The 14078-nt window shown below is 36.1% G+C and overlaps 1 protein-coding gene across 1 annotated transcript; it reads right to left on the bottom strand.

The window, feature by feature from the left end:
• Positions 1 to 10905: 10905 nt before the first annotated feature.
• Positions 10906 to 14078, bottom strand: LOC124895338 (cytochrome P450 CYP749A22-like). Its single transcript, XM_047405781.1, has 4 exons — positions 13509 to 14078; positions 12685 to 12917; positions 12077 to 12443; positions 10906 to 11544 (listed from the first exon to the last, which is right to left on the bottom strand). Exons 1-4 carry the CDS (start codon positions 13671 to 13673, stop codon positions 11116 to 11118), a joined length of 1194 nt encoding a protein of 397 aa, XP_047261737.1. The 5' UTR covers positions 13674 to 14078; the 3' UTR covers positions 10906 to 11115.

The following is a 14078-nucleotide window of genomic DNA, read 5'->3' as shown; positions in this document are numbered from 1 at the left end:
GTCAAGCTATAAAGATCTAATCAATATGGACAAGTTGTTCTTCATCCAGTGCTATGGAATTCGGCTTTGATCGTCGTGGATCTTGAACTTTGGTTGCGTACGGCTTCTGAGCTTTTGCTTCTCTATATTTCCATAAAAGAGCAGCATATCTTTTGCGGAGTAATCCGGCATCAAGTCCATCATTTGGTACTTGTAATCCATCGCTCAAATACTCGGTATAGGAGGCAACAAAAGAACCGCAATTCCTGTGCTATAAAAAAATGAATAATCCATATCTTGCAGTTCATGCAAGCGTTGTGAAATTTGTGAAATGAAACTAAATCATGACACTTAAACATACAGGATACCAATGGTTTGTTGAGCAATTCCGTCAACATATTGTACATCAAATAGATTAGCCATTTTATCCCGGTATGCTTCAATCGTCGACCAATTAGTACGAACCTTTTGATCCAAAAAGCCACTCATATCAATGTAAGTAGGTAATATTTTGACCATCTTTTGTATCTTAGATGACGGCTCAGAACGTCTCTTTCGTGACATCGAGTCATAAACTCGGATGCGCCTCTCTTTTAGAACGATGACAGCCAACACCCAATGGAATTCATCACCACAATTGATTAGGATGTACACTTCGTCGACCAAATGCCAAGGTAAGCCAGCCAGAATGCTAAAACCTTTGATGATGTTGATTAAGCATTCCTCGTTTTGGGAAACTTTCAGTTGCTGTTGACAATACCTATCGTAGGCATTATTGATGTAAACTTTGTACAAACAATTGCCCGTTGTGTATCTATATTGTTCTTGTGTTTTTTGCAACTTGACCTTCTTTTGGAGGTAGTAAAAAATGACATCGATGTGCTGCACATATTATCAAATATTTCAAATTACTTGATGAAAAAATCAATACGCAGATGTAATTAAATAAAGTATTAATTAATAGTAATATGTATGGCATTTAAACCTCATCATTCCAGCAAGTTTGGGGTTGTGACATCAAATAGAACCAATTCTTCATTTTGGAATGTGCAACAACAAAGTCGAACATATCAAAACCAAGACTCAATTCGTTCACTTTGTAGCGCTCGTTATTTTGTTTTCTACATAATGATTTATATGTGTTAATGTCAGCTTCTTACAACAATAATTGTATAAACCAATATTCAAAAAATTAATTTATGTACCTTCCGGCATGATGCTTTAACAGCCCATCGGCAATCCATTCTGAATAGTTGTTGATCAACTGTGTTAGTTTTTTTGGAGCCTCGTCCGAGATGTTGAACCTTTCAAACGGGTAATTCTTTCGTTCTCCCAAACTGACAGGCTCCATTTTTTTCATCTTTGGAAGCAGTTGATGGATTATCAACTGTCATATTATGCTCTTCGGTAATAGATATGACATCCACCTGGAAATCCAGAATTGTCAATGCTAAGTAGAGATATACAACAGATTTTCCATCTATTGCAACAGATAAGTCTTGTGTTGCATCAGATTGATTATCTGTTGGGATAAATTCAAATAGGTAAATCAGAGCAGTACAATAATTTTGAACAGATGACCCATCTGTTGTAACATAAGACTCATCTGTTGAAATAGATAACGAATCTGATGTAACAGGTTAGAGAACAGTTGCAACAGATGTAGATATCTATTTGATAATTTTTAGCAGATGTATCATCTGTTGAAATAGATATGTTTCTATTTATTTTTTGGAACAGATGATGTACATTCACCTTCTTCAGCTCATGCTGCTCTTCTATAGCCCTTGCACACTGAAAATCGGTATAAGACAAAGATAGAGGCGTTGTAATCTTGCTTTTTTAGATGATTGATGATGTCTTGGAAGTGTCTTTCCTTCTCTTCTTAGCCACCTTGATCTCTAGTGGAGTGTCTGGATATGAAATCCTTTTTTATGGAATGACACCCCTCTTAGATGTCATTTCCTTTACAGAAGCAGTTAGTGAATTAATCACTCCATCATGTTTCGCCTTGCAGTCTTGACATTTGCATGAAGAACATTCGCTAGATGCGGCAAAATATGGAGAAAAATTTGTACAACCATTACGATCATAATCATCTTGTTGTTTCAAAAACTGTAAGAGGAGCATCATTAGCCCCACCCTCCAAAATTATTTTTCTTGTGATGGTTGTTGCTCCAAACATTCCATTTTTATTCCATCAACGATCTTAGGGTCCGATAAAGTTTGCACAGACCGTAAAGTAAGAAAAAATGGCATCTTCAACTCTCGGTTGATCGAAACAAGCCACGGATGGACAATCTAAAATAAATCGGTATATATATTAAGAATGATGATGAAATCATTTAATCATTAATTAAAATAAAAACTTGATTAGAATTGGACTTACTGCTTCCTTGGGGGGATTGAAAAGATCAAGAAATTTTGCATTTTTATCGGTTTTGGCCGACAACCATCTCAGAATTCTTGGACAAGAAACTTCTTCCTGTTAGCTCACTTGTTGTCTCAAATAAGGAATGGCTTCAAATGCCCAAGCCTATAACATAACGCCAATAAATCAAAAGCATTATTGAATAAAAAATGATGAATCATATCATGATAAAAGAAATATTTACCATAAAGGCCCATGGAAAACCATATAAGTTGACTGTTTTTGGCATTAACGGAGTCAACAACTATTCGATAGTCATTTTGAAGCTTTCATAACCCCAAGGATAGCTGTTAAATGCCTCAAGATCCTTGGAAAGATTTATTAAACCGAGGCTTATGTTGTTGTTAACATCTCTTTCCCAAAGAACATTATGTACAAACCAAGCGCAATGATTACTTGTGCATCTTTGAAAGTCTTTTACTTTTCAACGCTTCAATCAGATTTTTGTTTTTGAAGCTTGGACCAACAATGGACACCAGGTCATCACGATCACTCGACTTGCCTTTTCCTTTTTTGGGTGTGCGGGGTGCTTTTTTTAGGTCAGAGTAGGTATAACTTGAGAAGGAGAAGGAGGATAATATTTTAGTCCGGTAACTATGGCAAACTCCTCCCAACCAAAACAAACAGGCATGCTACAGTAATTTATCCACACCTCATCCATCTTATCTTTGTTTTCATACATAAATCTGCGCTTTAGAAGATCATATACCATTTTCATCTGGAAACGAGCATTGTTGTCCTTCGACAAATCAAGATATTGCCCAAACCAGCTTTTCCTGAACTAAGAATCCAATTTTTGTACTCGAAGTATTTTTCTGAAGGTGTTGAAAGATTTGGCCATGACTGACTTAACCACGAGATCACCCGTTAAATCTGTGGTACCATCGCACTGCATTCTCATAAGATAACGATCAATGCTGAAGGTTTTGACAACTTTTTGGCGGAAGGGCTATTAGCATTTGGATTATTTCTTTTGAAAGATCCCTCCTCCCCGTGTTCATTATCTTCTGCTCCTGATTGAGATAACGCTTTTAAAGCAAGCTCATAGAGTGGTGGATGTAGCTGAGCTGTTGCACTTGTTCCATTACTTGGACTTGATTCGATTTCTTTTCTTTTGGGAGCTATGTTATCTTAAATTAACAGGAACATAACATAGATTATAATTGATTAATACATAATAGTAATATAACAGTTCCAACAGACAACTAATCTGTTGCACCAGGTATGTTATCTGTTGCAACATATAACCGACCTATTGCAACGGATGAGTAATTCGTGGGAACCATAAAAACAGCACTATCTGTTGCACCTGGTATTTTATCTGATTCAACACATAACTGACCTGTTGCAACGGATGAGTAATCCGTTGGAAATCATAAAAACAGATCACTAATCTGTTGCACCAGGTATTTTATCTGTTGCAACATATAACCTACCTGTTGCAACAGATGAGTAAACCATTGGAAAAAATAAAAATGAATCACTAATCTGTTGTACCAGGTATGTTATCTGTTGCAACAGATAACCGACCTGTTGCAACGGATGAGTAAACCGTTAGAAAGGATAAAAACAGTTCTAATTGTTGCAAAATGAAGAGTAAACCATTGGAAATAATAAAAATAGATCATTAATCAGTTATCTGTTGGATCAATATTGTTTAGATTTCTTCCAAACAGAAAAGTCGTCTGTTGCAACAGATGAATGATCTGTTAGATTGTTTACCTATTGCATCAGATTTTCATAGTTGCATCAGATTTTTATCTATTGCATCAGACTTTCATCTGTTGCACATATGTTTCATCTATTATATCAGATGTTTCAACTGTTGCAATACCATTTCTATCAAGACAAACAATAAATCAACCCAGCAACACCAACACATCACACACACACTAAGAATATCAACCGTGACCAAAAATTACCAACAAATTCGAATCAACAGTACAACAACAAGAAGAAGAAATGCCAGAAATTAGGGTTTTATTCAGTCCACATTTCAATACCAAAAGAGTAGTTGGCTCAAGTTCCTCTGTTTCTTTATAATTTTTTACCTGTGAAAAAGGAAATGAGAGGACAAAAAACTCAAAGTTGTTGTTGCCGGAGAAGTATTAACGTCGATTGACGGTTGAAAGTCAAAAAGGAACTCGCCCGACTATTTGTTGCCAAAGGTTGAAGGGAGAAATTTTGCAGAACTGTTGGTTGGGAGAGAGTTGAGAGAAGATGAAGAGAGAGGAGAGAGTGGTTGATTTGGATTGAAGAGGGGTGTGGGTTGGGTTGATTTGTAATTTTGAAAAGATTAGAAAGTTTTAAAAATATTAATCAAGTCCACAATTAACTTAATCAACTATTCTAATGATGTTTGACCCTATCTATTGGTCAATGTCACCAATCATTCATTCAAGACTTAAAAGACACCTTTCCTTCAATTTTCTCAAGTAACTAATTGTAGCTGTAATAGTAATAACAAAAATTATAATACTATTAAGTATTAACAGCAAGGAATAGAACTAAAAGTGCAACAATATTGTCTATAAAACACCGAAAGATCTGCAATCATAGATCAACATATCACTGCAATTGGCAAAGGACATGCATTCGGAACCACAAAAGGAAAAAAAGTAGGTATATCACCAGTGGCGAATGGAGGATTTAGGGGTCGTGGGTGTCTAAGTGGTTTAAATACACATATTGACGCAGAAGCTTTAAGGTTCCTCTCGGAAAACAAAGCACCTAGCTATCTTCTTGGTTCCATGGGTGCTTTTTTAAATCCTATACCAATTTTTGTACATTTCTTAATTTAATCCGCATACCAAACTATTATGAGGGTATGTAAAATCAGACAAACTCTCTGTATATCTATCTTGGAAGAGATTCCATTAACATAAATACTTGTCCCGCACACCCCATTAGAACAACGTGCCCACATGAACAGTAAAAATTAATTAGCACTCTCTCTGTTCTAAAATAGTTGTCACATTTCATTTTTCGAGAGATAATTTTACTATTTTTCAAAGATAAGTAGATTAGATTAATTCAACATTTTATAAGTAAAATTTGTATATTTAAAAACTATATGAAAAGATTATGATTCCGGTGATGATTATGATTTGTGAGACAATGCTCGAAAGGTGGAAGATTTATGAAGATAAAGAAACTGAAGTTTTTGAAGAGTTTAGGTTATTCACATTCTTGAAATGAAGTCACCTTTGGCAGAGATTTTACCCTCCAAAGTAAGACTTCCCGAATATTGGCTTTGGATTCATCAATAGCATTTCAAATTTGCATTAAGATCACCAATATTATGTTATGAATTTAACCAAGATGGAGGTCCTATTTGCAAAGATGTCAAATTACATTTGGGATTCGGAAAAGATTTCTACATATAGTAGAGGAATATAATCTATTAGGACTGATGTTATGAAGTTGTCTTTTATCTTCTTAGTAGTTTTAGCATTCTGGAATCTCCTTTTTCTATTTTCCGTTTTGTTTCTATGATGAATTCTTATTTCAATGTATGTGAATATGGATCTCCTTACCAATATGATTTTCCATCATTACAATGGTGCTTTCATTGTCCCTCCTCTACCAAATGGGTATCATCTCCCTTTCAAACTCCTCCAGCCCCATATGTTGGGTTCGAAATCGAGAGGGCGTCATGCGGAAGCTTAAAGTTGCAAACTATTGAGACGATAAATCAGACGAAAAGAAAAACATACTAAAAACGTAATATTATTGATATGTTTTGGTCAAGAGACCTACATACTAAAAATCTAATATCGAAAAACATTAAAACTATTGGGAGAAATCTCCCCCTAAACAAAACTCTTTAAACGACTACATTATGGATGCTATTGTGTTATGGTATGAAAAGGGGGTCTTCTATTTATAGATGTCTAAAACCTTTCCTCCAAGAAAGAGGTTAGCCAAATATGGAAAAAAAATTATATTTTTTCTTTCAGGAAAAGTAAAAGTAATTATGGTAACTTTTATTTTCCTTCTAAGAAAAACTAAAACTTAAATATAGTAAGAAAATCAGGGCAGATACCCTAACAAATCTCCCCTTTTTGGCTTGATTTTCTTCAATTTATCTGTCTTCTTCACATCTTTGATCTTTTGTTCTTCACATAATCTTCATCACTGCTGTTTGGCATGCTTAAAAATGGAGCTTTTGGATTAAAAATATATGAGCTCATTTGGGTTAAAAATCTTGTAGCCCTTTGTAGGGTTAAAAGAAAACTTTATTTTCAAATATGTGACAGCAGGATTATTGAAAATATGATTGACAATTATCTCCATATGTAGTTTTATTTTGACAAAATATCTTTATTATCATCAAATTGGTTGCAACTTTGACATTAAACTATCCTCAATTGAACCATCGGATCTTTGAACCATAGGCTTTGATACCACTTGTTGGGTTCGAAATTGAGAGGGCGTCATGCGGAAGCTTAAAGTTGCAAACTATTGAGACGATAAATCAGATGAAAAGAAAAACATACTAAAAACATAATATTATTGATATGTTTTGGTCAAGAGACCTACATATTGAAAATCTAATATCGAAAAAACATTAAAACTATTGGGTGAAATCTCCCCCTAAACAAAACTCTTTAAATGACTACATTGTGGATGCTATTGTGTTATGGAATGACAAAGGGCTCTTCTATTTATAGATGTCTAAAACCTTTCCTCCAATAAAGAGGTTAGCCAAATATGGAAAAAAAATTATATTTTTTCTTTCAGAAAAAGTAAAAGTAATTATGATAACTTTTATTTTCCTTCTAAGAAAAACTAAAACTTAAATATAGTAAGAAAATGAGGGCAAAAACTCTAACACCATACAACCAACAATTTCTTACTCCCCACTTATCCACCTGCAATTTTGGAGAAGATCTACACTTCCCTCAAAATCGTGCAGGATGTAGTGGTAGAATTGCAAAAACGTAACAAACGTATGCTTTCTTCTATTTTCCATGTGCGATCAGTGTTGCAGGAGGAGATGCAATTGGACTCCACTTCTATTGATACTCTAGAGAATTCAGATGTTATAAATATCACCTCTGTGCTAGAGTCAGCTTACAATGATAGTGACACCGAGGTGGCTGATATGGTGAAATCCTATTTTGGATTCACTGCTTTCTATTCTTGGTGTTAAAGATACAATACCGCAATGTGCTTCTATTTACGCTAACGAGCTCAAATTCTCACATGTCTCTTTCTCAGTTAAGGGACCACTAGAGTTTGACTGCAAGGTGTTCGATAGAGTGCCGCAGAGGGATATTTCTATAGAATTTCTTAGCCCTAATACACCTATTGGCTCACTTCCACCTGTTTTGTGCATTAACGATTGCAAGTGGGTAGATACTGGGCAGTTAAGTGATTCATTTGACAGGCGCCAATACAACCAAATTAAGCTCTTAGGTAAGAAGTTTCATACTGGTCGACCACTTGCTGGGCATAGTGGTATCTATTTGAAAGGCTATTATTTACTTTCAATTTGTTGTTCTTTGACCAATTGGATCGACATTGGTCAAGAACTTCTGGATGTTTCAGGTTGTGCTCCTCTTTTGATTAATCCTTTAAGTTCCTCATCAGATGCGCCTAAACTATTTGATAAAATGGTTGAAAGAAGTAGTAGATGGTTTTCCATGTTGCATGACTCTGAGTATATAGGTGAGGTTGAAGTGCTAATTGAACACGGTGATAATCTTACAAGTTTTTGTAATTCCTACAAGCTACTGGGTATATCTCTAGATAACTCATTTTTGTATTCTCTTGATCAGGCTGCTACTTCTCGTGTGGAGAGGTACGTAATTGATCAATTCACGCATGTTAGGGCCAATTGCAAGAGGAATATTAGTGTGGAGAGGTACATATTAGAGAATGCAAATAATTTTAGTGGAAATTTCAGATCTTATATCTGTCCATTGTCTGATAAGGTGGCACGTGCAATAATTTTATCTTTATTGACTGAGCTTTGTTCATCCGAACAAGTTTCGACTTTTGGTGTAAGATTGGAAATTTTACATGGCAAATTAATCTGAAATGGGTGATTTCTCAGCCTATACGAATACTTGAATGAATTGATTCTCTCAAGGGTTGGATGTGACTTTCTCCTCAACAAGAACAAGTTGAAGGAATTCTGATGCTTGTTGGTCAGATTGAAGGGTTGTCTGACTATGATTATGACTTATGCGTGGTATATGTACCTGACGGTGAATTCTTGTCAAGCATTGGCCCAACAGATGTCAACTATTAGGAGAGGTATACAGGACCCGACTCAGTGAAAGAGTGGAGGAAACATCTTAACATAATACTTCCAATGTTAGTGTCTTCTATTCGGGTGACTTATGGAGCATATATTGTGACCTGTTTTGTGGATGGTAAGATTTTAAAAGCTACAGTGCTACATAATGAGATGGTTGTGCAAGAAATTATATCAAGTATTGTGCTATGCACTAATCAGATTCATGAATTTTGCAATGTACATACGCCACTGGAAGCTGGTTCTGTGTTGGTTGCTGGAAGGACTTGGCTCGAGGTGCAACCTTTTTCTTATTCCTCAACAACTTTTATTATTTTTATCAGGTTTTCAATTCATACCTTTAATCCTGGTATACTCAGTATCCATATAACTATTGATATCGACCTGGTCATGCATACACATACTAGTATTCCTGCTAAATATTATTTAATTGCTATACTGGGGCGTGCGCAACTTGGTGGCCTTGTGATGGAAGAAGTAGGCACTGATGCATTTATAAATTTTGATAAAATGACCAAGTCCTGTGATCTAGTGTTCTTGTTATCTGAGACAGTGATGTTTGACATTCACAAATCAAATTGCCCTCTGTCTGATGTAGTTAAGAAATGCATTTTAATGTTCTTCGAAATATCTGAGAATAAAGCGGAACATAACAATTTGTATGAAGCAATTTCCAAGAACATCCATTTCGGTATCCTTGTTGCAACAAATAGTTTGGCTCTTAGCTTTGTGGTTCTTGAACACTCAAAAATGGACTTAGTCGCTAAGCTTGCAGCTAGAGTGACACATGTTTTTGGTCTATCAATGGCTCTTACATATGTTACTGTTGATGTTGTTTCTCATGTGCTCATCTATGCCTACACAACTATTCTAGGAATTTTCACAAAGACCACATACTCATTCCACAATATTACAAGAATGCAAGAGTACTTGAAGGACCCAAGCAAGCTTACTACGATTACTCCAGCTCCAGTTCCTGCTACTTTTTGTGACCCTTATGGTACCCAGACTTGGCGCAAACCACTTGAGACTACTGATGCAGAAGAAAAGGAAAAGCAATAGTCCATGATCGGTAGTAAAGATGTCTTGTCCCATCACCCTCGTCGCCATATTTCTCAGCATGAGTTTCATTTTTGCAAAGAAGAAATATTTGTGGAGAATTATTCCAGATCCTGGAATCATTTTTCATCATTTATGTGCACATGTAACTGCTGGCACATTAAACTTTCTTATCTGGAGAAAACATGGACGCAACTCTTGTGGCTTTTAAATGATGCTTTCACTTGGATTTCTAGTAAGTTGGTTTTGAAAGTAACTATCCCTTGGGGTGTTTCTTGGATTGCAGAGATCCTACATGTGCTAATGCCACCAATACAAACTACTTTAGAGGAATCTGATCCAACTATTAACAGTGATCTTAACTCAAAGCTCCACCAGGTCTTCAACGTTTGCCCTTTGGTTCTGCGATCACTTTCCAAGGAACTCTTTGGTGATTATCTTGTTAGATGTGGATGCATCCTCTGGTTTGAAAAGCAAAAAGAAGGACCAATGTTGGAAGTTGCTTTGGATAATGAAGCTTTTGAAGAATTCTTTTGGGTTGTTGACACTGACAAAGAGGAACATAACAACACCATGGTTTTTGTACGACTATACTTGAACCTTGAGGACAAGGTTCTTATTGAGGGAGGGAGAATTGTTATGAATTTAACCAAGATGGAGGTACTATTTGCAAAGATGTCAAATTACATTTGGGACCCTGGAAAGATGTTTATATATAGTAGAGGAATATAATCTATTAGGGCTGATGTTATGAAGTTGTCTTTTATCTTCTTAGTAGTTTTAGCATTTTGGAATCTTCCTTTTCTATTTTCCTTTTTGTTTCTATGATGAATTCTTATTTCAATGTATGTGAATATGGATCTCCTTACCAATATGATTCCCCATCGTTACATTTATTATTTTGTTCTTGATAGATCTATTAGGTGTCAGCAATTACTACAATAATTGGATTATTATATGCCAAAATGCAGTATTATGATTCCATATTATAAAAAAGAGATTGAGAGTGACAAATACATATACTATTGATGATGTGCCAAATCTCTCTCATGCACAAGATTATTAAAACATAAACAGATTTGCAAGATCATTTTATTATGTAGTATATGATTGTGTTTTTTGTGATTCCTTGGATGATATGAAGTAACATGCTTTGGTACAAAACAAAATATTCTGGATGTCGCATACGTGTCAGATCCTTTGAATATTACTCATTTTCTTAGTACCCAATACAATAAGTTCAGAATAGCAACCACAACTAATATTTTGTTTAACGTAACAATACAATACAATAACAGTGAGGATACACAATCCATACAGGCTGTTATCTAAATGCTGATTAACTGGAACATTTAGGACTAAGTATGATAACTCGATAAGTTTACAGTGGACTTAGGATGACCTGGACTCCATGTTTAGGTTGGAGGTTGAGAACCACGGTCGGCGAGTGAATGTAGTTTGGTGAAAGAGTGAACTTGTAACGCTGCAAGATCATAGCGAGTGTTATTTTGGCCTCCGTAGTTGCAAAATTATTGCCAACACATTTTCGAGGACCAAAGCCAAAAGCTAAATAAGACATCAGTTGGTCCCGTGTTGCTTTCGCCATCCCTTCAGCAAACCTCTCTGGTTTGAAAAGATGAGCATCGTCTCCCCATAATTCACAGCTATTATGAACGAATAAAGGGGGAACGTACAATCCAAGTCCTGCTGGAATTGTAAGTCCCCCAAGTCTTGTGTTTCTTGCTGCTGTTCTTACAAGATAGATAACCGGTGAATAAAGTCTCAGAGTCTCACTTAAAATCATGCCCACCTGCAAAGGAAAATTCAGAATCTAGAGTCAGAGAATGTGTATTAGTTATAATTTTTCCGGGTGTTGACTAGAGGAGACGGGGGAGGAAGTAACCTTCGTTACCGTTCATATAGGCTACAGCGATTACATGAACAGTTAGGAATTCAGTGGTGGTGGAGCCAGGATTTTCAGTAGCGGGTTCAAAATATGAAGAAGTAAACAAACGAAACATCTATTGTATATATATAAAAAGTTATTTTAACCATGTATAAATAGTGTAGTTCTTCGCTGAAGGGGGTTCATCCGAACCACCTTACCTAGCTCCGCCCCTAGTTAGGATGATGCAAAAATGAAGAATCTAAAGTCAGTAGATTCAGAATAAGTGTGATCATTATATATGTGTGGGCATTTTCCACTTTCTTGTTGTGCACATATATACATAGTTCGAGCTGAAAACAATATGTTCAACTGAAATCGCGAAACTCATCCAATATCCGCCTCTGTTAATTGAGCATGTGTAAAAAGAATTCAGTAAAGAAATTCAGGTTCTTACAATGTGTAGTCTTGAAATGCTTTCAGTCTTCGGAGTTTCTTGGCCATAGAGTTCAAGTACTTCTTGTCTCGCTTTCTCTTGCCATTCCGGGTGACTTGCTAGAAGAAGAACACTCCAACTTAGTAGATTGGTGGTTGTTTCATGTGCAGCAAAATAGAACGTTTTACATTCGTCGATTATGTCATCCACTGAGATTCTAGTTTTCACATCAGCATCATGGTGAGCCTTCAAGAGTGATCCAAGAAAATCGCCTCCGTAGCTTTCTGTTTGTCCTGTCTTGACATTATCTTCTCTTTTCTTTAACATTAACATGATCGAGTCGCGAAGAGCTTCTCGGAGCTTGCCAGATTCTATTTCGCCGGATGTCCTGAAAAGACAGTACAGCTAACTATTAACAGAATGACAAGACTATAGATCAACAACAACAACAACGTCTCAGTGTAATCCCACTAGGTGGGGTTTGGGAAGGGCAGACTGTACGTAGACCTTACCCCTACCTCGTGGAAGTAGGGAGGCTGTTTCTGAAAGAACATCTTCTCAAGAAGCTCACAAAGACGTAAACTATAGAGGACATTGATGTAAATTAAGAATTGAGTTTCTTGTCATACTTGATTCCGGGAATTTTAGTCTTTCGGTGATCCATGTAAATGATTCGAGTTAATTTGTCCAACATTTGGAATATATGTTTCCCCTCCAAGTAGCTGCTTCCAAAAGCAGTTTTCGAGATGATTTCCGCGCTCATAAGCTTGAACTGTTCATACACTTCAATCTCTTTACCTTCATAAGATTTCCATGTTTTCAACATTGCTTCCGCACTTCCAATCATTGCTGGAATCATTTCCTGCCGCGGGGGTGGCAAAATCAGCTCATGAGAACTTCAAAATGACCATATTAAAACAATTCTTTATATTAGTATTGTTTGTTAAAATAAACAAATTATACAAAAACACAATAACGAAACTGAACTCAGTAACAGTTGAGCGGGTTGGATTATGGACCACTGTTTAATCCATCTCAGCCCAAGTAACCTTTGGTCGTCCATTTATTAATGGAATAATTACCTAACCATGCAAACTTATACACAACATTTATCTGAAATTTATGTAATAGTGATACAACAATTCGCGCGCTCTAAAATATCAAATCGCTTTGTATAAGTTGCCGTATCGCTGCTACAGAATGTATTGTTGTATCACTGATACAAAGTGGATTTCCGAAACTGTTGTTTCACTGATACAGAATGAACTTCAGAAACTCTCACTAAGTTTGGTAAATATCCTAACTATCCTCAAATTATCGCTATTTCAGCTCATTTTAACGTGTTCAAATTCAGCCTAACATGCTCAATGGCCACCTCTAATGTCCAGATTTGCATGGATAGCACAAGGTAAAACTAGATCAAAGTACTATAACAAGAATTATAGAGATTCACCTTCAGGCTTTGTCCATGGAAAGCATAATCAGCCACTTTTCGAAGTTTAGACCATTTCTGGCCTTCTGAAAATGGAAGTCCATTCCCAAATAAATCCAATAAAGGACCGCCAAATTTACGCTGAACGTATGCACCTTCTTTGTTGTTAAGAATTTCTTTGATCATGTCAACATCAGTTACAATCAATTCTGGTTCAGAACCATGCCAAATAAGAAAGTTCCTTCCTGATACGTACACACATAAATCCAGAAGACGGTTAAGTTAATATCAAACGCTGATGGATTCAGGATTTCAAGAAGATAGAGTAATAAGACTGTTAGGTTGATATCCGACAGTGACGGTTTCAGGATTTCAAAGAAGATAGAGTGATAAGACGGTTAGGTTGATATCAGAGAATAACGGATTCAGGATTACAAGAAGATAGAGTGATAAGACGGTTAGGTTGACATCAGACAAGGACAGATTCGGGATTTCAAGAAGGTAGAGTGATATGACAGTTAGGTTAATATTAGACAGTGACGATTCAGGATTCAAGAAGATAGTTAGGTTGATATCAGACAGTGACACATT

The sequence above is a fragment of the Capsicum annuum genome, unplaced genomic scaffold (assembly GCF_002878395.1).
Source record: "Capsicum annuum cultivar UCD-10X-F1 unplaced genomic scaffold, UCD10Xv1.1 ctg81395, whole genome shotgun sequence".
NCBI classification, from domain to species: Eukaryota; Viridiplantae; Streptophyta; class Magnoliopsida; order Solanales; family Solanaceae; genus Capsicum; species Capsicum annuum.
Note: the sequence above shows the minus strand (reverse complement) of the source record. Positions and strands in the feature narration are given on the sequence as shown.